At 53.8% G+C, this 25125-nt stretch overlaps 1 protein-coding gene across 1 annotated transcript; it reads left to right on the forward strand.

Annotated features, from left to right (window-relative positions):
• Nucleotides 1-290: 290 nt before the first annotated feature.
• Nucleotides 291-6773, forward strand: GC (GC vitamin D binding protein). The gene is made up of 12 exons (XM_026103502.2): nucleotides 291-418; nucleotides 2439-2508; nucleotides 3032-3164; nucleotides 3557-3768; nucleotides 4064-4196; nucleotides 4348-4442; nucleotides 4942-5071; nucleotides 5302-5504; nucleotides 5663-5795; nucleotides 5882-5979; nucleotides 6068-6200; nucleotides 6584-6773. The coding sequence occupies exons 1-12, from the start codon at nucleotides 361-363 to the stop codon at nucleotides 6635-6637; spliced, it is 1452 nt and encodes a 483-aa protein (XP_025959287.2). The 5' UTR covers nucleotides 291-360; the 3' UTR covers nucleotides 6638-6773.
• Nucleotides 6774-25125: the final 18352 nt, after the last annotated feature.

Raw genomic sequence — 25125 nt, forward strand, 5'->3', positions numbered from 1 at the left:
ACAGCATCTATTTTGCCCAGTGCATCTATTTTTTCCCAATGCATCTATTTTTTCCCAATGCATCTATTTTTTTCCCAAAGCGCCTATTTCCCACAGTTAATTATTAAAACCGTCTGGGTTTCGGGGGCGCCGGCAGCCCGCGATGTGTGTTTGCCTTTGCCGGTCAGCCCACGCTATCTCCGGCGGGCCAAGGATGCTCACCCTCTGCCCCTTCGGCCGCATTAATCATTCACCAGGCAATTCGCAGCAACTCAATATAAATGCCAGGCTTTGCTCTTCCAGCGCCGCTTTGCACGAAGCAGCCTGCACGGGCCAAAGCGGGTGCGAGAGCTGCTCCCCCGGCCGGGGCCTGACGGCAGCATGAAGGCAGCCCTGGTCCTGCTGCTGCTGGTGGCTTGGGGTCATGCCGAGCACCGAGGTAAGAGCCTTTCGCGAGCGCCGTTACGCTGAAAAAAGCCCTCAGATAGAAACTATGCAACGGGCAAAGTCTTGCCTCCTTCGCAGCTCAGCAGGCAGTCGTAAACCTTCCCCCAAAAGCGCCAAAGTCCATCTCTTGGGTACCAATTTCTGAAAATGGAAATAAACTGAGTGAGTTTTCGCTTGCCAGGGACCAGCAGGTGCTGCTCCTGCTAGGAACAACCATAGGTTCCCCTTTCTTCCAGTGACTAGCTTGCAAATGCCAAAAAAACACCCCCCCAAGCCGACCCCAGCGCACCAACACGTCTCGGCTGTGCCGGTGCCTCTCCTTTGCTCCAGAGAGGTTTTTGCGCCGATGTTTAACTCTGCAGAAAGCCCCGGCTTTGCAGCTGCTGGGTACGGCCAAACCAATGCCGAGGAAGCCATCCCGCCTTACCCTGGCTCCGGCTCTGCCCTTCGAATATTTTTGGATACTCTGCGCTTCTTTGGAGCCCCCCCTGCTGCATTTGCATGGGCTGGGTGAGCTCTGGGGGGGCTTCGCCGTGGTCCTGCAACAACATTGAAAGCAGTGGGAACAAGAGCTCAACAAACCCAACTTCTGAAAGGTTTCGAAAAACAGGACCAAAGGGCCTTTGGAAAGCTTCACCCGCCTCCCCCCTCCCCCAGCCTCTTCTTAGAAATGCCATCAGAGTTTCCCTGCAAATATCTTTCCCAGTCCGAAACTCCCTGGAAAGATCACGTCGGAGTTACAGGAGAGATGCCAGCATGATATCTGTATTTACCCTGCTGGTACCAAAGACCTGCTAGACCAAAGTCTACCCAATACAGTCCGTAGCAAAATCGATAGCATTTTCAAGGGACAAAACAGTCATCAGCAATATCTTTGCTGTTTGCATGCCCCTGACTGCCACGATCAGGTCTTATTTTAACAGGGGCACAGCACGTCTCTATTTCAGACATAAAAAAAAATGAGTAGCTTGGCCGAGGGGCTAATCTCCTCGACAGTTTGCCTGGTCTCCCTCCCAGGTTTTCTCTCTCCCCCTTGCGTATGAATATCGAATTGGACCAGGAGGGTGGCAGTACCACAGCCGCTTCCCGAAAATACATGCCACGAGAGCATCCTCTGCTGGTCTGCAGCACGCTAGCAGCTAGTTTCCACGTCTCAGGGACCGCGACGAGGTTTGAAACTGAAATGAGAAGAGAAGCCGTTAACTAAAACAAAGCTAACGCCTAGAAACCAAGAGTGACATTTCCAGAGAAGGGCTGAGCTGTTCAGGAGCTCAAATCCTCCTGTGAGGAATGGTTTGGGCACCTCAGTAGCCTAAAGCATCCTGAGACTTCATGAAATATTTCCAGTGCTTTGGGCACTGGCCACCGCAGCAGCTTTCGGCCCATTTCCAGCTCCGTCACTCTTCTCCCCCGGCTTCCCCGAGCTGCCCCGCAGCCCTGCTTATCATATCACTTAGGAGGGTTTAACGCGCAAACTCGTTGCATCCATCACGCTCCCTCCTGCAGACCACCCGGTCGCTTGCTCTATTCTCCCCGCGTGGGAACAGGCTGCTCCACGCAGCAGAGACCATTTCCACTTGCAAAAAGGGAAAAAAACAACCAGGGTGTTTTCGATAATAGACCCCATTAAGCCGAGCCACGCCGGGCTTTTTTCTTCAAGGAAAAAGGCAACTGAAAACGAGTGTTGCTGAGCATCCTCCCAGCCACCCGAAGTGCAGGGAGCGTGGGACAGTAATGTAGGTGAAAGCCATGCAAAACGGCAGCGGGGCCCTTTTCGGCTCCGGCGCCACGTGCATACGGAGCCCCAGGCGTGCCGCGAGCCGCCGGCTGTGCGCTCGTAACCCTGGCAAGGTGCAAGCGCTGCCTGGCTCGTTTGCTGAGAACCGGGGCTGCAAGGCAAGCGCAGCGACGGCAGCGCCCCGGGGAGGCATGGGGCGGCCCAAATCGCGGCCCCGCTGCACCCACGCCGTCACGGGGCTCGATGGTGAACCCTCCTTTCTCTGGGCCTGCAGGTAAAGCCTACGTCCGGGACAAAGTGTGTCAAGAGTACAAGACCATGGGGAAAGACAACTTCCGAACCCTGTACGTATTTCCTGCGACGTTCACCCTCCCGGGAAGTTCAGCACATAAGCCATGGCCAAGAAAAAAAAAACATAAATCATAGAAACAGGAAGATTTATGCACTCTCTGCAAATGAGGACTCCTATTGCTTTTGATGGGCCGACTTGCAGGAGAAAAGTTTGCTTCTCACTGAGCCTATCAAGCCCTTTTAGGTGCCTAAATGATTAAGAACTGTTACAGAGGTGGCACCTAATGCCCTTAACTTCCTTTGAAAACCTCGGCCTCCAGCCTGAAATCAGGCAGGAGCCGGGATGAGATTTTGAAAGCTGGTATCCGCTTTACAAGTCCTCACCTCGAGCAGCACAAGCGGCTGCCATAACTGTTAGCACAGAAAAATGAAGGGGTTGGGCCAAAGCTGCCACCGTCCGGGTTGTATTTTTAAATCACCCTCTGGTAGATTGATGGTGATAGGATTTTTTAAGAAACGGAAATGTTTTCCCCCTTTCAAAATCCCACGGGTTCCTCCCCTTCTCTCTGCTCCCAGCACAATCGTCACGAACAGCATGAAGTTCTCCAACGCCACCTTCGAGGAGATCAGCCACCTGGTGCGCGAAATAGTCTCCCTGGCCGAAACCTGCTGCACCGAGGACGCCGACCCCTCGTGCTACGACGACGGGGTAGGTCGAGGAAAACGCGGTGGCGGTCTGCAGAAATACGGGGCAGCCAGCAGGGAACATTTAATTTGGGGAAGGAGCTCCCAGCCTTGGAGAGAGAACCTCCTACGGAGCTCGTTTCAGCCTTTTCTGCCTGTTTTTTTCAGCCACATGCTATGAGGTCTCTAGTGCCTGAACTGGCTGTAGGAAGGAGATGTGCCCCAAACAGGTCTAGGGGATTTATCCTCCCAGTGTATTAGATTTTTGGCCCCATCTCCTTTCTGAGCCAGAGGTAGCACAGCTGAGTCCTCCCTGCAGAGACTGCCAGTGGTTTAGGTTAAAAAAAACCCCAAACCACGAGGGCTTTGGTGAACCCGTGAGCCTCCCTTTCACCGCCCCTCGCTCTGCCCCCGCAGTCGTCGGCGCTGTCGGCCAAGTCCTGCGACGCCAGCTCGCCTTTCCCGCACCACGCCGATGCGGGCGCCTGCTGCGTCCACACGGGCCTCGAGCGCAAGCTCTGCCTGGCCGCCCTGCACCACCCGCCCCGCGAGATTCCCCGCTACGCGGAGCCGGCCGGCGACGAGGTCTGCGCCGACTTCGCCAAGGACCCCAAGGGCTTCGCTGACAGGTGAGCACGGTCGTGGGCTCAAAACACCCCTTGGTCTCTCCTGGAAGTCACTGTGCTACATTGCAAGGCCCAGCCTTAACAACAAACCGCTCCAGGCCGGAGCAAGTCACTCGATTGCTTGATGCAATCAGCCAAAGACTTACCGAAGCCCACAGAGGTCCCTGCAGAAGGGTGTCGTCCCGCCGTGCATGCCCGATGCGGGTGCCATGCCCCCAAACTCCGCATCGCTGGGAACGGAGCCTCTGGCGGGCCGCTGCGTTGGCGAGGTCCCCAGGCCAGCCCACCTCTCCCGCAGGTTCCTCTATGAGTACGCCAGCAACTACGGCCAGGCCCCGCTGCCGGTGCTCCTGGGCTCTGCCAGGAGCTTCCTCTCCATGGTCTCCACCTGCTGCATCTCCCCAGCACCCACCGTCTGCTTCTTGAAAGAGGTGAGCCCCCTCCGCTCCCCCCTCCGCCGGCTTTGGGAGATGTAAATGGTTTTGAACACGGTCGGTCAAAATCCCGGCGATACCCCCAGCGACTTGCAACACCTCCGCAGGCTGCCGGCGTCTGACGCACGTCTTCTCCTTTCTGTTCCAGAAACTGGAAAGAAAAACCCTCTCCCTGCTCACCCTCCTGTCAAACAGGGTTTGCTCCCGCTTTGCGGCGTACGGCAAGGACAAAATAAAGTTCAGGTACAAGGGGGAAACGGTACTTGCTACGCTTTAGCGCGGGTCAGACCGGGACCTGCTTTCCGGCTTGAAAGCGTGGTTCCTGGCTGCGGGGGGCTTCAGGAAGAAGCATTTCACCCAAGATGTAAAAATAAGCCCGCTGTGCTGTCCCGTGGAGAGGCACTGTGCTTAGCAGACATGCACAGCGAGTCGCGTGCTCCCCGTCGTCTGCCTGCAGTGGGCCTAGATGGGCAAGCACCTCCTTCTGCCTGCTTTTTCCTCCCCAGAAAATAACGAAAAGCTTGAGTTTCCTTCCGCAGTTTGACAAAAATAAACGTGAACCCCCAAAGTTGCAATGAGAGAGGATTCTTGGTTTCTGGCCAGGGCTGCACCCCTACAACAAACTAAGCAGATCTTGTAAGGAGACATTGAGGCTTTAAGTCCCCAGCAGGTCTTCATGGGTAAGTCAGGAGAACGAAGAGCTGCAACGCCTAAGTCCCTTTTACGCTTTGTGTCCGTCTAGCTACCTAACAATGTTTGCTCAGAAGATACCAAGTGCTTCATTTGAGGAAATTTTCCCTCTAGCAGAAGACGCCGCCGAGGTGTTTGCCCAGTGCTGCGGCTCGATGGCTGAAGACTGCATGCAGAAGAAGGTAGGGAGGCCCCGGGGCTGCCGCGCGCAGGGCGCTCTGGCCAAAACCGCCTCCTGGAGCACCTCTTCCAGGCGGGGAGGTGGCAGCACCCCCGGTCCCCCCGGCACAGCAGCGGGGCGGCCCCACGCGGCCCGGGCTTTGCAACCTTTCCAGCCCCGGGGGAGATGCCCAGCGCCGCTGGGGTTTCCCTCGCGCACCTACAGCGCGCGCTCTCGGCTCCTCTCCCGCAGCTGTCGGAGCACACCGCCAAAGTCTGCGGCGCGCTCTCGGCCAAAGACGAGAGGTTTGCCGGCTGCTGCCAGGGCAAGAACGTGATGCAAAACTACTTCTGCATCTCCTCCCTGAAACCGGCCAAGTCGCCCCAGCTGCCGGAGCTCCAGCAGCCGGCCAACGAGCACTTGTGCGGCGACGACGGGGGCCTGCACTCCCACAGGTGAGCGGCCCCGGCGCTCCCGTCCCGGGAAAGGCAACGTCGCCCGCCGGTTTCCTGCCCCTCGGGGGCACGGTGGCAACGGGTAGGGTTTCACGCGTGGCGGCGCCGGGGTTTGGGGGAAAGGCGGCCGGTGACGCTCTTCGCCCGCTCTGCTCCAGGTACATATTCGAGCTGGCGCGGCGGCACCCCAGCGTCCCCGACGTCTTCCTCGGCAAGCTGTACGACGCCTCCAGAAAGGTCATCGGGGAGTGCTGCGCCGCCGGGGACTCCTCCGCCTGCCTCGACGGCAAGGTGGGCGCGCGGGGCAGCGGGCTGGGGCAAGCGGGCGCCGAGCACCGGCACGCTCCCCTGATTTCTGTGCGCTTTTCGCCCCGCAGAAACAGCAGATGAGAGGCGAGATCTCCGCCTTCCTGGCGAAGGCCGGCGAGCTGTGCGGCCGGTACGCCGAGCTGGATTTCCTCGACTTCAAGAAGAGGTAAGGGCTGGGGGAGAAGCGAGGCGCGGGGGCACGACGGGCGACCAAAGCCCCTCTGCCGCCCTGACGCCCGGCCCCTGACACGCAGGCTGAAGGAGACCATGGAGCAGAGCGCGCGCGGTGCCGGCCCCCAGCGCCTGACGGAGCTGGCGGAGAGGAAGGCCGCCTTCGCCTCCACCTGCTGCCCCGCCAACGCGCCGCCCCTCTACTGCGACCGGCAGGTAACACGGAACCCCCCACGGGGCCCCCAAACAGCCACCCGGCGGCGAGGACGCGGGCTGCAGCCGGCCTCCCCAGGCCCTAAGATGGCGCCCGGGCTGCGGCCGGCCTCCCCGGGCCCTAAGATGGCGCCCGGCCTCCCCCGGCCCTAAGATGGCGCCCAGGCTGCGGCCGGCCTCCCCGGGCCCTAAGATGGCGCCCGGCCTCCCCAGGCCCTAAGATGGCGCCCAGGCTGCGGCCGGCCTCCCCGGGCCCTAAGATGGCGCCCGGCCTCCCCAGGCCCTAAGATGGCGCCCGGGCTGCGGCCGGCCTCCCCGGGCCCTAAGATGGCGCCCGGCCTCCCCAGGCCCTAAGATGGCGCCCGGGCCCTCTGCCTCTCTTCCAGGTCAGCGCCGAGATGGGGCAGGCGTGCGAGCGCGGCTCCTGCCTGCTGCTCTAGGGGCGGCTACGCCCGAAGCCGAGGGGCGCCCCGAGCCGGGGAGCGGGCCGGCGGGAGTGTGGCGCGACCCGGCACGCACGGTGGCAATAAAGACCTCGGCAGCGCCCCAGGCCCAAAGCCTGGACGTGGAAACGCTTTCTGTGTAGCGCCGCTGGGGCGGGACGTGGGGAGGCATGGCAAGGGGGGCCTGGGTGGAGGCTGGGCCTCTTGCTGGAGGAAGAGGAAGAGGAAGAGGAGGTCCTGGGTAGGGCAACCGCAGCTGGGAGGTGGGCGAAGCCGAAAAGACCGGGGGGTTTCCGCTGGCGCGCTGGAGGCAGGCGCGGGCTCGTAGCGCGGTGCAAGGGGAGCCCCAACTCCTACCGCCCCGCGCACGGGCGTTATTTTCGCCTCACACAAACCTGCCCAACCCCGAGCACTTAAGCGACAAAAGCGTGCGCCCGCCCCACGTGCCCGCAGGGTTGCACGGCCCAGCCCGTCAGCAGAGACGGGCCCCTCTGCGTGGTGGCAGAGGAGCCTAAACTTCACCGATTTGTACCCCAAGCCCCCCCAGCTCTCTGCGGTTATTAAACCCCCCCCAGGCATCTTGCTCGTGCCCCAGAGCAAGCGAAAAGCTAGGCCCTGCAAAGCACCGGCTCAGCTTTCGGGGTGCGCACGCAGTACGGCACAAGGAAGGAGGCAGGAGCATCGCAAACCAAGCTGCCATCCAACCCAGAAGATGTAAACGTCCAGCGGACCCCCAAGAGATGGCACTTGTCACCCAGTAAAGCGGCGGACGGCGCTGGGACCACGATATCCCCCCCGGCCAGCTGCCTCCCAAAACTGGGGGGTCTCTCGGGTCGACGCAGGCGGCTGCTCCCAGCTCGCGAGCTGGGCTCTGGCCCTGCTGGCACCCCCTAAAAGCAGGTCGGTTTTGAAGTACGAGCCCACCTCGAGCTGCTTCGCGAAGCAAAGGCCGTAGCGTGCCTGGTCGACCCAGAAGCAACCGTCCCTCCCTTCGGTTCTTGCATGCAGCAAATAAGCGAAAACCAGTTACAGGCAATTCCCAGACTTACGGTGGAGCTCGTTGTCCGGTGTCTCGGCACCACGTGAAATCCTGCTCCAAATTAAAAGCAGCCCGGGTGCGACGGCGGAGCCCCACTCCCCGTGCGTCCGGCAGGAGCCAGCGGCTCCACGGGACGAGACCGCAGCGGTGCAGGGCGCGCGTTGCAGAGGCCGTGCTGTCCTCTCTCCTTTTGACGTCTCCCGTCTTGCGTTGGTTTTCTTTTTCTCGTTGACATGGCTTCTGTTTTGGAAACAGCAAGTTTAGCGCTTTGATAAAATAATCGAGACCGCGCTCGGTATTCCTGGTGCTATCCAGCAGCCCGGATCTTGCCCTGCAAGGCCGCGCAATACTGGAGACCTGTCTGCCGCAGTCGCTCTGCGGGGGAGGCGGGGGAGCCCAAGGGGTCACGCAGAAGCCGCCTGTATTCGTGACTTTTGCAGTTTCCCACCCAATCTGCCACTTCTGCTCTTTCTAATCCGTGCACTTTACAGCGCCCCAACAGCTAAACCGCTTAGAGGCGATGTGCTGAGGGCACAAACACGTGTGGACCTCCACAAGTCTTGGGCAATCGGCTCTTGCTGTGGCCAGGAGTGTGCATCCTTGTACACTCGTTGGACTCAACGCTGAGAAAATGGAATGAACTTTACAGAGTTTTTTCTTTTCTTTTTCAAAGGGGGGAAGGAGAGGGGCTGGGGAGAAGAATGAAACCTAAACGTACCAGTGAAAACAGAGACTTGCAGAAAGCTCTAAGTGCCGAACTTTGCCACACTGCCTCATTTCCAGACTTAGCGCCCTATAGGATATTGTACCCGAGCATTATGGAGCTTAGATTACTTGTGGAAACAAATATTTCCTTTGACATGACTCGGTGCTTACAGATTTCCTGAGGATTTGGGGAAACGGAGCAAATAATTCATAACAATTCAGCAGCTATCACATAGCAGTTTTGCTTTCACTCACTTGGAGTAATTCAAGGCGGTATCTCCCCAAAAGACTTCCCTGAAAGTGTGCAATCCCCGCCTGTAATTACACAGACACGATGACAAACTGCAAATTATAATAGTCTGCGCTCTAGTGGCTAAATGCAGAAGAGCCGAAGTGACGGACAGAGGGAATTGCAGCACCACGACTCTGATCTGCTCTGGAAAGCGATAAAAAAAGTAAATCAGTTCAAAAGAAGCAATTGCCTTACCGCCAGGGCACAGGAAACAACATTCAATCCGCACAGGGAAAGCTCTGAAAGAGGCGCAGGAATAATGGGCAGAATTGGAGGGAATCTATTTAAAACTAAGGACCCTGAGTAATTACTTTACGGACAGCGTTAGGACTCCGGATTTGTAAAACTCGCTAGATCTGCACGTAAATGAACAGTAACTCGTCAGGGCTGTAGATACCCCCGTCCTCGAGCTCTGGCACAGGGCGAGCACTTGCAGGGCCTGCGCGGACCGTAAAGTGAAAACGCGTGTGCAGCCCCTGCAGAGACTTGCTGCTGAGGGAAGCGCTTGAGCGCAATGCCACCCCGGGAACCGGCCCCGCAAAAACGAGGCAAATCTTCCTTTCAGGAAATCACGCTCCTCCTCCTGCAGAAGGAATGCCGTCAGGTTTTAGCCATGGACTTAAGCAAGAGAAGGTGTGTTTTCCTTTGTCAGAAACTATGCGACAGATGCTCGGCTCACAGGTAGCAGCGTGTCTCCATCAGGTGGGTCACGGCCCTTCCTCCACGAGTGAGACATTAAACTGAAGCCCCCCACGCTTATTATTCTTAAATGTTCCCGCACACTTCGGAGAGCACAAAGAGGTGATGGGGTCCTTACAAGCCTACTCAGGTAGCAGATACTGCTCTACAAAACAGGGGACTGACACCTTTCTGTCCTAAGATACAGCTTATGGATTTGGACCGCTCCTTACAGCTATTTGCCTCAATTTGCTGACTCTGTTCAGTGCTCAGAAAGCCATCGCCCGTCCAGAGATACAACAAAAAACTCCAGGACAAACTGAGGCCAGTGCGAGCACAAGTGTGCTCAGCCCAAAAGGGTCTCAGAAACCTGGCAGATCCACAACCATGGAAACGCACGGCAAGCCAAAAAAAGTCTCACAAGACCGAGACACTGGAGGTCCTCAACCTTGGCCGGCCAACACAGGCGCAACATCCGCATCCATCGCTATAACCAATTTATCCGTTGAATTGGGAGCCCCTGAGCCCCTAAGCCACGTTGGCGCTTTTCCTACCAAAATACATTGGCCGACTGCACACAACCCAATCCGTTGCCCTGGGGCGGTGCCTGTGTACCAGTGCGCCGGAGCTCGTTGTTTAACGTGCAAAACCCCTTTAAAATCAGAAGAGTAACCTACCTTCCCGAGGGAGCAGCTTTGCAGTTGCACTGCGAACAGACGATAAATCCAGACCTCGGGTTTCTTCTTTCAGTGTCTCTTGTTATCGGTGGGGAAACGAAGACGGGTGAAAGATTTGCTTAACATATTTTGGGTCTTTTTCCGCTGGCAAACAGTCCACAGCAGATAAAGATTCCCTCAATGAGTGCTGCTATCTCAAAATGATTTTCCAAATAGTTTCCATGAGAAGTATCAGTCCATTAACTATTAGTCCTTCTAACCAGGACCTAGAGAAGAAGGGATTACGGCAGCTTTATTCTAATGTTTTATTCTCCTTTCCTGCCTATTGTTGTTTTTTCCTGCCTTTAAGCTGTCCACAGTCAAGCCAACACAGTCTCCTCAAAACCTACAGAACAGGTTGGAAGTTGGGTAATTTTGGCTGCATATTTTTTTGGTCCGCTCGTTTGGAGCGGCTTATTGGGTGCGTGAAGCCTCGGAGTGACAAGCAGTATCTGCTTGAAAGTCCAGATGCGTCACGTGGTACGTTTGCTTTCCCTCAGCGGACTATTTACCTTTCACGGGGGAAAAATTAACAACTCCTAGACGCTTCCACTCCCGACTGCCCTGTGACGAGAGTTAGACTTGCAGAAGAGACGCTTGCAGCGAGAGCGGTGTCAAAACCGGGGCAAGACCGTGCTGATGCGACTGCAGCCTGGCTGCGCATGTGCGAGAGAGAGCAGCGAGTCGCACGCTTTAGATACTACATACCTCTCCCGTTTGCTTGGCCTTGGCTCATGATGCTTACTTTGAGCTTGACCTTCAAAATAATAAACAAACAAAAAAAGTTTTTTTTAGAAAGCCCAAAACAAAGAAAGCCTAATTTCATCTCAAGAAATACTTTATGTTGTAAACTAAATGCAACTGTAACGCTTGGAGCATGGATTTCTTGTTGTTTCGACATAACATGAGCTCAGTTGGCCCCTTTACAGCATTAGCTGCTAGCCAAAGAGCTGTATTTGCTTGCAAAGAGAGCAGGACTTCTGCAATAACTCCTACTGCACGTAATTCTGTCTCATGTATATATTCAGATGCCTCAAGGCGGTCTCATAGTCCTGTAATTCATGGCTGACATGCCTAACATTTTATCCCATCCTGCATTTGAAAAAGCAATAACATGCTAAAGGCAGCTGATTACAAAAAAAAATAAAATAAAAAAAAAAAAAAAGTGTTTCACTTCTACTTCATACCACAAGAATTTAAATTATCTGGCAAACTCCTCTCTTTGTTAAGATCGGGGCCGTTTTGCAGGATGAAGCAGGGCCTTGCCGTGAAATGCCGCGTGGGGAAGCGTGCTGGGCGCTCCCCGAGGTGTTCAAGAGCACGGATGGGCTGCAGCAGTCCAAGGGAGGGATGATGGCGCAGCGCCGTCCTGATAAGCCTTGGACAGGGACGAGGTGGGACGGGGAGTCAAAACCTCGGTTAAGGCAAGACGAGAAGAGCTGCCTTGCAATGGGGAGGCCTGGGCCGTCCCATGGTAGCTCGTCCCTGCAAAAAAATGCCGTGCGGGAGCCGGCCCGCTTGCACCTGGTGGATTATCCAAGGAACACGCTCATAAAAAAACGCCTTGGGCGGCTGGTGCCTCCTCCTCTCCCCACCTGAGACCGCTCTGTGGGCTGGAGATGCTGCACTTAATGCAAACTGCCTTCCCTTTGCTGGTGCTAAAAGGTGCACGCGTGGCTTGGAGAGAGGGACATGGCACTCGGCGGGCCGTCACCTCTCGGGGCACGGCTAAGGGCACCGTGGGAGCTGAAACCAGGGATCACCCCCTGGCCCATTGGGCCGTGGCTCTTCACAACCCCACCATGGCCCCACAGCCATCTCACAAGCCTGCAGCCTTGTCAGGGCCCCACAGAGACCCGTAGACCTGACATGGTCCCACAGCCCTGTCAGGACCCCACAGAGACCCGTAGACTTGACATGGTCCCACAGCCCTGTCAGCGTCCAACAGAGACCCATAGACCTGTCAGGGCCTCACAGAGACCCACAGACCTGACATGATGCCACAGCCCCATCAGGGCGCCACTAAGACCAATGGACCTCACGTGGCCCCACAGAGACCCATAGACCTGTCAGGGCCTCACAGAGACCCACAGACCTGACATGATGCCACAGCCCCATCAGGGTGCCACTAAGACCAATGGACCTCACGTGGCCCCACAGAGACCCATAGACCTGTCGTGGCCCCACAGCCCCACCAAAGCCTCACAGAGACCCAGAGCCCACTGAAGGCCATGGCCGGCTGGGTGCACCAGGAGACAGTGGCGATGCAAAGGAAAATGGCCCTAAATAGCTTTTTCTGCCTCCCTCGCCCTGAATTTCGGCCCCTTCCCGGGCGGCCGAGGTGCCTCCTGCCCCACAGCATTGCCGGACAGGCTGGGCTGCACCAGAGCGCTTGGACGGTGCCTTTCTGCCCAAAGCTGCAGGCAGCGGTGCCGCCGCGACCTTGAAGCAATGCCGTGACTTCTGCCGGGTCGCGCTGATGCGTGGGGATCACCCCTTCGGCCTTTTCCGCCTAAAAGCCAAAGGAAGGGCTGGAAATGCAAAGTGACAGGCTCATCCCTGGGGGTGCCACTGCCTGCTCGTCCCCAGGGCAAAGCCGAGCAGACGAAATTTCCTTTCTTCTTTTTTTTTTTCTTCCGAACATGCCGGCTAGCTAACTCAGCCATACAATAAAGAAGTAAAGTCAGGAATGCCCTAACCACGCAAAAACATGCTGCTGCCATGCATAACAGCATCCCCAGGTCATGGCTTTTTCTTTCAAACACATGACCTCAAATCCTACAGTCAACTCTAGCCCGAGACATTGCTACAGCTGCACAAAGATATACCCGACCCAACAACTTAAGAAAAACTTCTGGAAGCTTTGCGTCCCCATCGTAGGACCTATCCTATAGCGAGCGCCGCGTCTCTCCTCCTGGTTTCCAGCAGGGGCAAAAGTTCAAGGGTGGCCTGGAAGGCGCACGCCAAAACGACAGCGGCTACTGCCAAGTGGCCTCCAGTAAGTCACACTGATGTGTGTACACAGCTCCTGCTGAGGCAGACGAGAGACGAAAAATGGTTATTTCGGACCGCCGTTTTTCAGGGGCTGTCAGCCTGTCACGGCCTCGTGAGGACTGGGAAAAGTAACGGGGCCCCCCTCCATGCCATATCTCTTCGTGTGTGTGCGCCTGCCTGTCGGTCTCCCGTGATTTATATACGTATATATGTGTATTTTAAGCACCAAGATAAAAGTTGCGGGGAAATGCCAATGGTGAGCAGCGTGGGAAGGCGACGGATTCAGTGCTAGATCAAAGACCGTGCTAATGTGTCATAATTATAAAATACTCGAACAGGCAGAAAATCAGATGTCCCAGGTCAGCATGACATTACCAACGGGAAAAAGAAAAAAGGAAAAAAGCAGGTCGGCGTAACAGGCAGGCCCTGGGCAGCTCGGGGTGCAGAAGGTGACGTTCCCAAACATGACAAGATTAAGCTGTTGTCCTTCATTCTGCACTGGGTCTAGAAAGGTTACAGTGACCCACTGAAGGCGATAATAAAGCGAAGCATGGAGAGGTGACCCCTCCGGCATCAAGAGATCGCCACAGCACCCAAGTGAGACGCGGGGCATTTCTAATCCAGTCATAGAGAGAAACGATTATATGGTATAAGATGCCTATATCGGACAACAAACAGGCAGTTTCATTTATGGGGTGTAAGAAATGCTATTTCACTTTGGTACCTACCATATACCAAAGAATTCAAGGATTTGTTTTGCTTTGCAGGACTTGGGGTCTCATCTCCATCCTCAGTGGATGCCGCGGTTCAACGCAAGACAGCGGCATCCCATGTCCTATCCTTTGCCTCTCTTCAGGAGTGAAAACGGACTGACTTGGCAACGTGACAGAAAAGTGCGCTTGCTCTAATCGGAAGTTTTCAATCAAATTTCAGAGAGCTTTATCAAAACAACCTATAATATTTTTAACTTCTACCACAATGTCTCCAAGAGGGAAAAACATATTGTCACCATTCCTGTTTCTGTTCTTCACATAAAAAAATGCAGAAAAGGACACAAACAACACTTACTAAGAATATTATCGCTGAATTTTTCTGCTTTTCCCTGGTATTTCATTCTGAACTTAATTTAACACAAGCAGTAAAGAAATTCTAAAACTGACCTTTACGGAAAGAGGTTGCCACAAGTATGCAACCAAGCACCAAAGGCCTTCTGATTAAGCAGGCGAGATCTGAGGGGCAACTGGACTGAAAAACAAGCAAGGAAGCATGCTGGTCCTATCCACCCTCTAACGTGCTTGAGGAACAACCAGTCTGCAGCATGACGAACGGAGCAATGCAAAACTCGGCAATATTCAAAGAAGAACAAAGTGAATCCAATGTGAATGTCTCTAACAGCAGACAGCGTATTAGTTTTGGTGTTGTGCTTTTGACTGACTCTTGTCGGTATGGAAAACATTCAGCATATTTTACAGATTACAGTCCCCCGTGTTTGGTCTCTTACCCCTGGCCTAGAAGAGGACCATATGCAAGGATGGACTGGATTTGCGTAACACGTTATACCTGTTGCCCCGCATTTGCCAGAGAAGGCAGGTTTTTGGCTTTTCCTTGCAATCAGTTGTGACGGTCAAACAGCTTCCTGCTATCCCCACGTAATGCTTTGGAGACAGGGACTAGAGCAGGAGAGCAACGGAGGGTGCAGCGTTCAGCCACCGCTAAACCACGCGTGTAACCAGTTCCCTCGCGCGCAGAACATTTGACCTCCCGACAAGCTTGTCACGTGCCAGACGGTGATTTGTGACGGCCTTGTGCACGCTAGCTGTAACGTACCCTACCTGGAAAGGACGAACCCTACTCGGAAACCGCTCTTGGGTCCATCGATCAAACTCACAGTCAGGTGTCCTCTTCCTCATTTCGCCGACACGTAGAGCAGCTACTTTCCTTCGTGCTGTAGCTTGAGGAGGTCGCCTGTGAAGCCTCATTTTTCTCGTCAGGCTTGGCCAAATCACAGCTCCTCCCTCTCACGTTGCTAGGAACCATTTGAGCAAATTTGGAAGCTATCGCTTTCAGCTGGCCATCAGCTAAGTGTTTATAAACACAGCAGAAAGCTGAACGGAGCTGACATGGATCATCTGCTGCATGTATTGGATAGCTCTGCTACCAGTCTGCTGCCAGGTTTTCAGCTGTGGGACATAGATCACAGGCCTGAAAAAGTACCTACGAGAAAAGTGCTTTTGTGACAGACAGAGACCACTTGGAAGAAATCCAGCTGAAGACCGAAGATAGCAGGGTTACTAGCATATCCCATAAGACTTTAAAACAGATGGTTTTACAAACTATTAAATTTCAAGGATTATAAATTCTTTGGGAATTGACCATCCCAACCCTATAAGATGCTATCATGAAGTTAAGCAGCAAAACGTTGCATATTTTGATTCACAGTTATGGAGAAGGCCTGACAGAGCGTGAGCAGGTCCTAAAATAGAGACCTGAACCTCCTGAAAAACAGCAAGCCCCTTAAACAACCCCAGACCCTCCTCATGCCAAGATACGCACTTGCTTGCAACCTGCTCTCAGTGCCTGTCACCTATATCTTCATCTGCTCATGACCTTTATTCACGCGCGTTCAATATATCCCTGGGCATCGTCCAGGGCACGAGGCCCCTGTTCACGGAGCCAGGGTGGCAACGAAAACAAAAACACCAGGGTCACGGCAAGCAACTTCAGGCTGCTCAGGTTACTGCAACGTCACCGTAAGCTCCTAGCAGCAAAGAAGCCCCTGAGCGGGCTGCCAGGCTCTAGCAGGGATGGCTGGTGTCTTGGATGTATTTATGCACAGGGGCCACGACTAGATCCAGGCAAGCTGTAAGTTCAGGCATGACAGCTCCCGGCAGGAGCGGAGATGTAGCCAGGCTTCCCCGAACTCTGCAAAACCCGAAGGGAGCCGTGGCTTTGTCGTTATTACAGGAGGACAACGGCTGCCCTGCTGGAGCAGACGGGAGGGTTTCCTCGCAGGGCACACGCAACCAGATGGTGCATTTTCTGCAGCGCTTTTCGGCCGCTTGTTGCAACAGAGATTAGCCTTTCACAAAGTTCTGGTCTTATTTTGGCAAGGCAAAAAGATCATTGGACTAATTTCACTAGAAAAAAATAGCGTAAGAGCCATGATTCGCTTAGATGCACTGTAGGGTGTTACTCACTTTTAACAGGGGTGAGAAATCTACTGAGCCTTCAGCTTACTGCAGCCGCTTGCCACGGGGAGAAACAGTGGAGGCAGGTGCTGTGACCAGCCAGGAGCAATCGGAACAGCATAAGGCCAAGGGATGCATGAAGAAAGAGGAGAACGAGTGCCCCTCGCTGCTCAGCACTGGGCTTCCTAGCTTTGCTGCCGTTGCTGCTGTTTCCTTCACAAAGACGTGCCCACGCAGCGGTGCCACCACCACGAGCCGTCACGAAGCACCCGACAGTCTGGCAAAGCGCGTTTTCACTTTCTGAGCCAAACGCATTTTGAATCCTCTGAATTCCCTATAAAACACAAGAAGGGCTTCCCGCAGCTGGAGTAACTAACTCAAGCCAGTGATGCCCGCACAAGGTTTCCAGTGCCACCGCAAGCCCTAAGAAACACCGTAAAAGCACACAAGCGGGAAAACAGCCCCGTCGCCCAGCATTTAGCTGGCCGGCCACCGGCAGAAAGTCCTGTTATTTCCTCGGCCGTTATGGGAAGCACAGCCTCGGCTCCCAGCCCAGCAGCTGCCTTTGCAGCTTGCTTGGAAGACCCCCAAATTCACACTATTTCCAGCCCACGCCGGGAAGCGGATTTGAGTGCTCGGGGTGCTCCCAAAAGGCAGGTCGCCGCCAGCCCCCACCTGCTTGCGCGGCCCCAATCCTTTGCAAAGAGGAGGATTCAGCTCAGCCTAAAAAGTCCATTTCCCCAAATAAATCCTTTAATCCACCTAGTTGCTCAACTTCTTTGAGATATGCTGAAGAGTTGGCTGTGATGACACTGGGGGATGCGTACACATCCAAGGCATTTGTTGGCCTAAGAAACCGTACGTATCAGCCCTGAGATAGAAATTCATACAAGGTTTTACTCTGCCAGCTCCTTAACTTCTCCAGTCTTTCTCTTTTTTCCAAACTTACTGCATTTGACTTCTGCCCCTCTTTCCGTCGTGTCGCTTCACCCCAGGGCCTTCCATTTTTTTCCTTAGTGCTTTTTCCCAAGTTTCCAGGCGTGCAAAAGTGAGAGAGGGAAGCACTTTTTGCAGTATTCTGGTTTTCCATGAGCTGATAGCAGGGTTATGTGCCTCCAGTTGCCCCTTTTCCTCACATTTCAATTTTCCCTGGAGTGAAGAGTTGCTCTTTTGCTGGTAAAAAAGGAGATAGGCGCCACGGCATCAAGGCAACACCCTCCTCCTCTGAAACAAATCCGTTTTCTTGCAACGCTTGCACAGAGACCTCATGGTCCCTCTCGGATGAGTTTTCCTTTAAAGCACAACGGTGGTCAGGCAGGCAAAACAGGGTGTACAAAACCGTCGTTCACCATTTTAGGCATACATAGGCAGCCCAGGATGAGCAGAGATGCTGAACAGTTAAGCCAGCCTGCAAATCACTTCGGACCCTTATCTGTAAGGTGACAGATGTAATATTTCGTGGAGCATGTTTTTTCATTTAAATCCTCTGGGTTTTTCTGCACTTCTGCCCTTGCCCTTGTTACCCTCTGTGTCAGCAGAAGAAAAATGGATGGATAGGCTCGTACTTCTGCAAACACCGAGTGAGTGAGTGTCCCACCCCCTCGGGCTTGTTTCCTAAACGAACCATTTGTCTGTAACTGTGTTTACCTTTCCCCGAGAAAGCTGGGTCAATGGGTAAAGGCTAATTAGAAAAGCATAAATGCTGCACTTACTCATTTTTCTCCTAGGGCCAAGTTTCTTAATGTCAGCGCCGAGGATTCGTCTGATGGAGCTCTCGCCTCGTGGGTTTGTGCAGAGGCCTGAAAACCCCAAAATCACACGCAGGCCATTAGTGTGCGTTCTGTAATCCCCCCCCCCTCCCCCGGCACGTCCCCTGGATACTTCAAATGCTTGGGAAGTCGGAGCTCGGCCACGTCGAGGCCTGTGGGTAACGCTGACACCTCTTGCGCTCGCATCGAGAAAGTCACGGGGCCAAGTGCGTTCCGTTTGCACGAACAGTTCCGCGTCCACCATAATAACAGTTCCTGAGACTGACTGCAACACAGATCATCAGTAGATTCATGGGAACAGCCGAGAGGGCTGAAATACCCCTTCTGCCCTCCCCCCGGGGCATAGGGAAACCGGGGGTTGCGTCAGCGACGCAGCAGCATGACCCGTTCCAGCAGCAAAGCCCTCTGCCTCAGCTGGCACAGGGCTGCCTGGTGATCCAGGGGTGACACGAAGGGCAGGAGTATGCAGGGATATCCTGAGTTAAGCCTAGTTCTCTGAAGGGCTTGTCTACACGTGGTGACTCCGAGTAACTAGTCCGAAGGAATTACCACCATCCTTCAGAGGAGGTTAATGGCACTGCATTAAAACTCTGCGGGAACATTCGCCCTTGCTTGAAAGAAACCTGGCTTGGTTTGCCGAAGACACGCATCTGCGACCAAATGCCCAGCACCCATAAACGCAGCAGGCAACGTGCACCAGCACACAGTTTCCAGAGCTCCCGCAGCTCCTGCCTTCGCTCCTGATTCGGGAGCTGGGAAATCACGGAGCAAGCGCTGTTCCCGCTGGCTTGCACGCGCTGGAGGGGATGTTGCAATGCAACACGCCTTATTTATTTGCAGCCAAAGAGAGGCCTCAAACCCCTAGGAAAAAATTAAAATGTCATCAAGTCTACGTCATTTGCTTAACCCCTGGCCATTAAGTGCTGTTCACGGATGAGGAAAATCCTGTAAGATCAGTTAAAAAAACCTCACTGTGGTAAGTTCGTAACCCTGAAGACCCTTTCGCAGGGGCCAGACTTCTGGTTACGCAGAGTGTCACCCGTCAGTGATGAGCGTGTGTACGGTCTGTGTCCTTTTAAGCGTAATATGTTCTCAGAGGAGCCAGTTTATTTACAAGGCCAAGATTTGTTAAGTGATCTTTGTTACTTATGTGCGTTTAGTAATACATGTAAACCTGCCTGCACACACAGTTTGTGGTTCTTGCGAAATAAGTGTTCCTCTCCAAGCTGCCAGAGCTGCACACGGAAATGCAGCAGTTGCGTAAGCAAAAAGTCATCCAAGCAACGCTCTTCTTGGTCTCGGTTTTCAGACATCACCAGGGCTACGCTGATGAAAACCCCCATGAGTGAACTTGGAGGTTACTGTCACCCCTAGAAACACACCAAACTGTGCACAAGGAAGAAGAAAAAATACATAGACCATTTGTTGGAATTCAGCTACTGAAGTTTGCAGTGAGAATCGGAGTCTCTCGGCTGGTGCCAGTCACGGCAGCTTCTCCGTGAAGCTCAGAGGAACCACGAAAAGCAGCTCCGGTCTTTGTAAGACAAAGACGGAGGGGACTCCGGAGATCGTTCAGAGAAAATAATCAGATGCTCTTTAAATATTACTACCCAGTTTTTCCACTGTGGCATCAGGAATCTCTCGGACATACTTGAGATACACCATTTCCAAAGAAATAAGCGTTGACACGTTTGGCTCGGTAGAGTTCAACCTCCTTCTTCGCGTTAGAGGCCTCAGCCTGGAGATGCCGGTTTCTCTGCCACGTTTCCTGCTGTGGACCAGAAGTAAAGCACACCGCTGGGGAGGATAGCTGCGACGTGACCTTGGTTTTGCCCCCTGCGGTGGCACCAAGCTGGGCTGACTCCTGGGCGTCGGTAGGCAGCGGGTGAAAGCCAGAGCGCTGGCCTGCGCAGCAGAGCTTTTCCTATAGCATCTGCGGGGGGGGATCAAACATTTGAGCTCCGTGGAGACACTCCTCTCTGCAAGCTGTCTGTGGCCTAAAAATTTCCCTGTTTGATATCTGTGCAGACATATTTTTTCAACTGAGAAAATCAGTCTAAGCTTGAACGGAGACACAAACAGAAAACAAACAAACAAACAAACGCCTCCTCATTCATTCCAGTTACTTTTGGGGCCAAAGGGTAGGAGCAGCCCCCAAGCCTCAGCTTGCTTTCCTCATGATCCAAGAAGTAAGAGGGGTTTTGCCTGGCGTTTCCTTGGTTTTCTGGGTGAGGAACCGGGGGAGCCGCAGGGGGATGTTTGGCCCAGGTGCTCCAGGCAGCTGCGACGCTGCCCATCCCCGGCCGGACCCCCTCTGACCGGCTGCAACGCTGCCCAACCCCACCTCTTACAAGGAGAGTGAAATGGCAGAAATCCTTAATATTACTAAATATAGGGTGCACGCTCTCTCCCTCATTCACTCCACACGTCTCTGAGGGCTTTTATCTGAGGTACGTGGATCAACCAGGACCTCCCTCCTTTCCCTCCCCATAGGGCTCCTGGAGCGCAGGAACAGGACACCAAAGCTCTGGCAAAGGGCTAAATATTCCCCATCACGGGGAATAGACAGGTCGTGCCTGTAACGTCCAACCAGGTCATACATTTCTCCCCACCCCAGTGGCCCGGGGGTGGTTCCTGATCAGGTGGGAGCCCCGTGTCGGGTGATGGCACAAGGTTGACCTCGTCTTAAAACAGCTGGTTTATTGTACTCAGCAGTTTTAGCAGTAGTTTTTCTGTTTACGTGCCTTTTAATTACCCGTAATCTCACGCTGCCAGATTAAAGATACTATGAACAGTGCCTTTGCAACAAACTGACAAGCCCTTCAATCAATATAATTTATTTTAGAGTGCGGTGCTCGCGGCGGCTCCCCTCCCTGCTTTCGAGCCTGCAGAGAGCACTGAAGATACCCTCGGGCTGACATCATTGCTCAAGTGATTTCCAAGCGAAAAAATAATCTTGGCCCCACCTTTGACCACGATTATCTTGGCCAGCAATTTTATCTAAGGACTTTGCAGTGTAAGCGTTCGGTCTTCCTACGCGCTGGATATCTGAACTCCTGCTGACCTGCAGGTAAGGCCTTGCCCGATCACGGGGTTGCTGTTTACGCACGCTGCATCCCACCGCACTTCTGCCAAGGATAATTAATTGTTGGCTTTGGGATATTTAATTGCTGGCTCTGGTGAAGTCATTGCACTTAATTCAGGATGCTGAAGTACAAAACGCATTCCTCGACGCAAACGACTTTGAATGCTGCATTCCTTCTTCCTTCCTCAAGCTCAATTCCCTTTGGCACCACTGGGACATTAGCTGGAACGGGAAAGAGCACGAACGCACCCTTCCCCACCTCCTGGCAACGGCATACGCTGAGAGTGCGCTGAACTGCGACAGCATAAAGCACAAAAATCACCAACCTGGGATTTCACGTGTAGCAGCATAGCAGCAAAAACCCAGACACAGACATGTCAGTTCAATCTGTATGTCACCATGTTTTATAGCGCTTTGTTTATTGATTAAATCAAAGGATTGATTAAAAGGATTAAATCATTTGGTTTAATCAATAAACAATCCATAAATCTACTCCAGTCGGGAAACTCAGTCCTCATTATACAGTTCTTATGCTGGCAAATCCTCTTGCCTTCTATTGCACATATTTATAAAAATATATATATGCATATATAGATACACGTAGTTTATATACATATATTTTTTGCCCCTTCTAGTCCAGCTTCCTGGTCCTAGTAGTATCCAAGATAGCATCTCCTGTCGTAAGGTACTTGACCAGTTACGGCAACTGCTACACACTTTGGTCCTGGCTACACTCAGGCATCTGTATCTTAATGCTCCCCTAAAGGGAGTTCAGTTTCTCTGAGCCACGAAGTGCGAGCAAACAGCGTGAGTATTCACTCCCTTTCTCCGTCCCCTGTGCTTTAAATTTGGCGGAGGCCCTCACAGGGAGGGCGAGATGAGAGCGGGCTCTGGAGTCTGGTGCCTCGCAAGCCTGGGCAGACGCCACTGACACAGCCCTGCGACCAAGACCACCTTTCACTGCAGCCTTTGGCGCATTCAGATCCGTATTTGTGCCTGTCAAGTTCCCCAGGCACGTGGAACTGTTAAAGCTTAGAGCGACCTTTGGCGTTTCTGAGAAAAATAGGAGAAATGCAGCAACATGAGCCAGCAGTCTCCTCTGCCACACGCCTGTTCCTAGAAAATGTGCCGATAGGTTAAAAAAAAAAGTTGGCCGTCATTCGTGCGGGCCCATCCTTTTGACTTCCAGGGTGAGACGCGTGCCCTGAAATACCCCGAGAGAATTACCTAAGCCTCGATGCACCCGCAGAGAGCAACAAAACCAACCCCAAACTCTCTTCAGATGACGTTATGTCACCAGTCCTTTTACATCCACGTCACGAAACCTCACACGCTGGCAGGGGATTTACTACACACTTGAGAGGACAGAACATTTTTTAGAGTAAGTGTCAGGCAAACAATATCCATTTGAAAGACCAGCACCTGGCTCAAAGCGTTGCATTTAGCCCTTTGAAACGCTGCTGGTCCTTCACTGGTGACCAGAGCATCGCAGACAGCCCCACCGGCCACCCGAGCCCACCAACCCCTGGGAAGACGACGGGGTGCGTTGAGATGCTGAGAACAAGCCCCAGATGCACCTCCTGGCACGTGAGACCTCCCCACGCAGCGCCGCAAAGTGGGGCAGCAGATGCCACGCAGCACACGTGGGAACGGCGTCCCAACAAACCTCCACGCATCACCTCCCTGCTGGCATGGAGGAAACCCGGAGGTGAAGTCTGACCTCGTACGGCTTAACTATGCCAACGCGCACCTTGCCACAGCGACTGGTGTGACACCAAGAACAAGGATAAAAGATCTGTTGTTATACACGAGGCCAGGACACCTCCTGGCCTTCAACCCTTGGGTCCAACCTCAAACGTGCGACGAGTGAGCCCCAGGGAGACAGCTCACCACAGGCACACGTGTTATTGCAGTGCCAGGGCTCCACGTGTTTTGGCCCCCCTCAGGTAAGACCTCCCTTAGAGCCGCTGGCACTGCCTAGGCACACTGGAAAGCAAGGATCGCTGAAGACCTCGGCAGGCCTCGGAGTTAGGTGTCCTGCAGCGAAACTGCTCTGCTGTTCACTACCCGTAGTGACACGCTGCTTATGTGCAGCAGCGGTCAAGTACACTCTGCTCCTGCAATATTCCTGCAGATACCCCAGAAATGAGACGGCAGTAAAGGCGGGTCCTTTGAGACAGCAATAGTCATGAAATATTCACCGGCAGAAAGAAACGAAGCAGCCTAAGCAGCAACTTGACAGCAGGGCAGAATTTGAGTCACCAGTCCTGGGTCAGGATTCAGACTCACATGCAAATTTCTACCTGGAAAATACACAAACCAGACTCCTAGAGACAGCTACAGTTGTCCACGAGCTTTGCTCCCTCATGTACTCCCCAGTCTCATAACTGCTCAGCTTGATAGATGTTACCTTGCCCTTCGGCTCTCTTTGGAGCCAACTAGACCCCTGCAGAAGAGACCTTGGTGCAATTCCCCTGAGATGGGTCCCCTCGCTTCCAGGCAGCGCTTGTGCCCTCGGGAAGGAAGCTGATATTCCTCTCCTGGGATGATATTTCAGCAGCTCACGGAAGCTAAGGTTTAATGTCAGAGCTGGACACCAAATCTGAGCCCGAACGTGCTGCCAACGGCAGGGCCTGCCCAGAGGAACCATGATGACGGCGGGAGGGCGTAGGGCTGGGTGCAGGGACCTCTCATCGCTTCTGTCTGCCAGGTGCCCACAACGCCGCTGTTCAGAAAAGAGCTGCTGACGTTGTCACAGAGACCTCTCTCCCTCCGCTGGGGCCACAGCCAGGATCTGACCATCTCCTCCCTCGGGAATGGCGATTCCTAGGGGAGCTCCTGCCCCTCGATGGCCTCAACAGCAGAAATGAGTGTGCACAGGGGGTCCCCAACTGGCAGGGTGAAGGTTGCTGGAGCAAGGGGACGACCTGCTCCCTTCATCGCATCCCTCCTGCTGAGGAAGAGTAGGCCAAATGCTGCCAGTTCCTCTTTAACGTAAAATTAACTCACAAAAGAGATGGGGATAAATAAATGAAAAAAGACAGAAGACAAGCCCGAACTGGAGCAGTTCTAGAGAACAGTTTGCCACTCTGGGGCTGGAGGAAGTAGGGATCTGAGTATTGCCAAACTCAGGACGTCATAGGACAAGCCAAGGCAGAGTGTACACTGTCCCGGACACGTGAGTCTGACACGATCCACCGTTGCCTGACTAACCTCATTCCTATGGTCTTTCTATCCAGTTGAGTGCCCGAGAAGACTCTTTAGTTGCTTTTGGGGTTAGGTGCCAAGAGGATCAAAATTACCTGCTGGGATCTGCTCCATCCAGGTGAGGGATGAGACACGTGGGGAGATAACAGGGGAGCAGGAGGCATGGGGGATAATTTCCATATCTACACTTACTTGCTGCATCCATCTGTCTCAGCCTCCAAAGCCACTATCTTTAGCCACTAAAAAGCACGCGAGAAGATACCGCCTACCTCAATGTGAGGCTTTGGGCAGTGGCATGTGTACTCTCCCGCCCCGTATTTATTTACAGAGCGTGTTTATTTGCATTGGTGCTTGGGCTTCCATTAGCTTTAATTATGTATGAAAAAGCCTAATTCTGTGGCATCGTCCTCCCTGCGGACTAATTAGGCAAGTGATTGAGTAAAGCCATTAAAGAGATTGCATCCATTATTAAGCATTTCATTTCAGAAATGGACCACTTCTCTGGAGCACCTCTCAGGACCGTCCCCGCGAGCCCGTCCCGGAGCCAAACAGTGTCTTGCCAGGGCTGCTAACAGTTTTCTCCGATGAGTAAAGCAAAGAGGAAAAAAGTTTCTTAAGCTGCACAAAACCAGCAGCGAGCCAGGCAAGGCCTGCGGACTCTTGGCAGCAGCTGAGGCCAACGTCAAGCACCTTTTTGCAGGACAGCAAGTCGCAGCCAGGTGTGAGCAAGGCAAACAAGCACCTCTATTAACTTCCCCCGGCTTCGGGACAGACCACAGTCCCTCGGCTCTGCCTGATGCACGCAGGAGGCT

Source organism: Dromaius novaehollandiae, chromosome 4, assembly GCF_036370855.1.
Source record: "Dromaius novaehollandiae isolate bDroNov1 chromosome 4, bDroNov1.hap1, whole genome shotgun sequence".
NCBI classification, from domain to species: Eukaryota; Metazoa; Chordata; class Aves; order Casuariiformes; family Dromaiidae; genus Dromaius; species Dromaius novaehollandiae.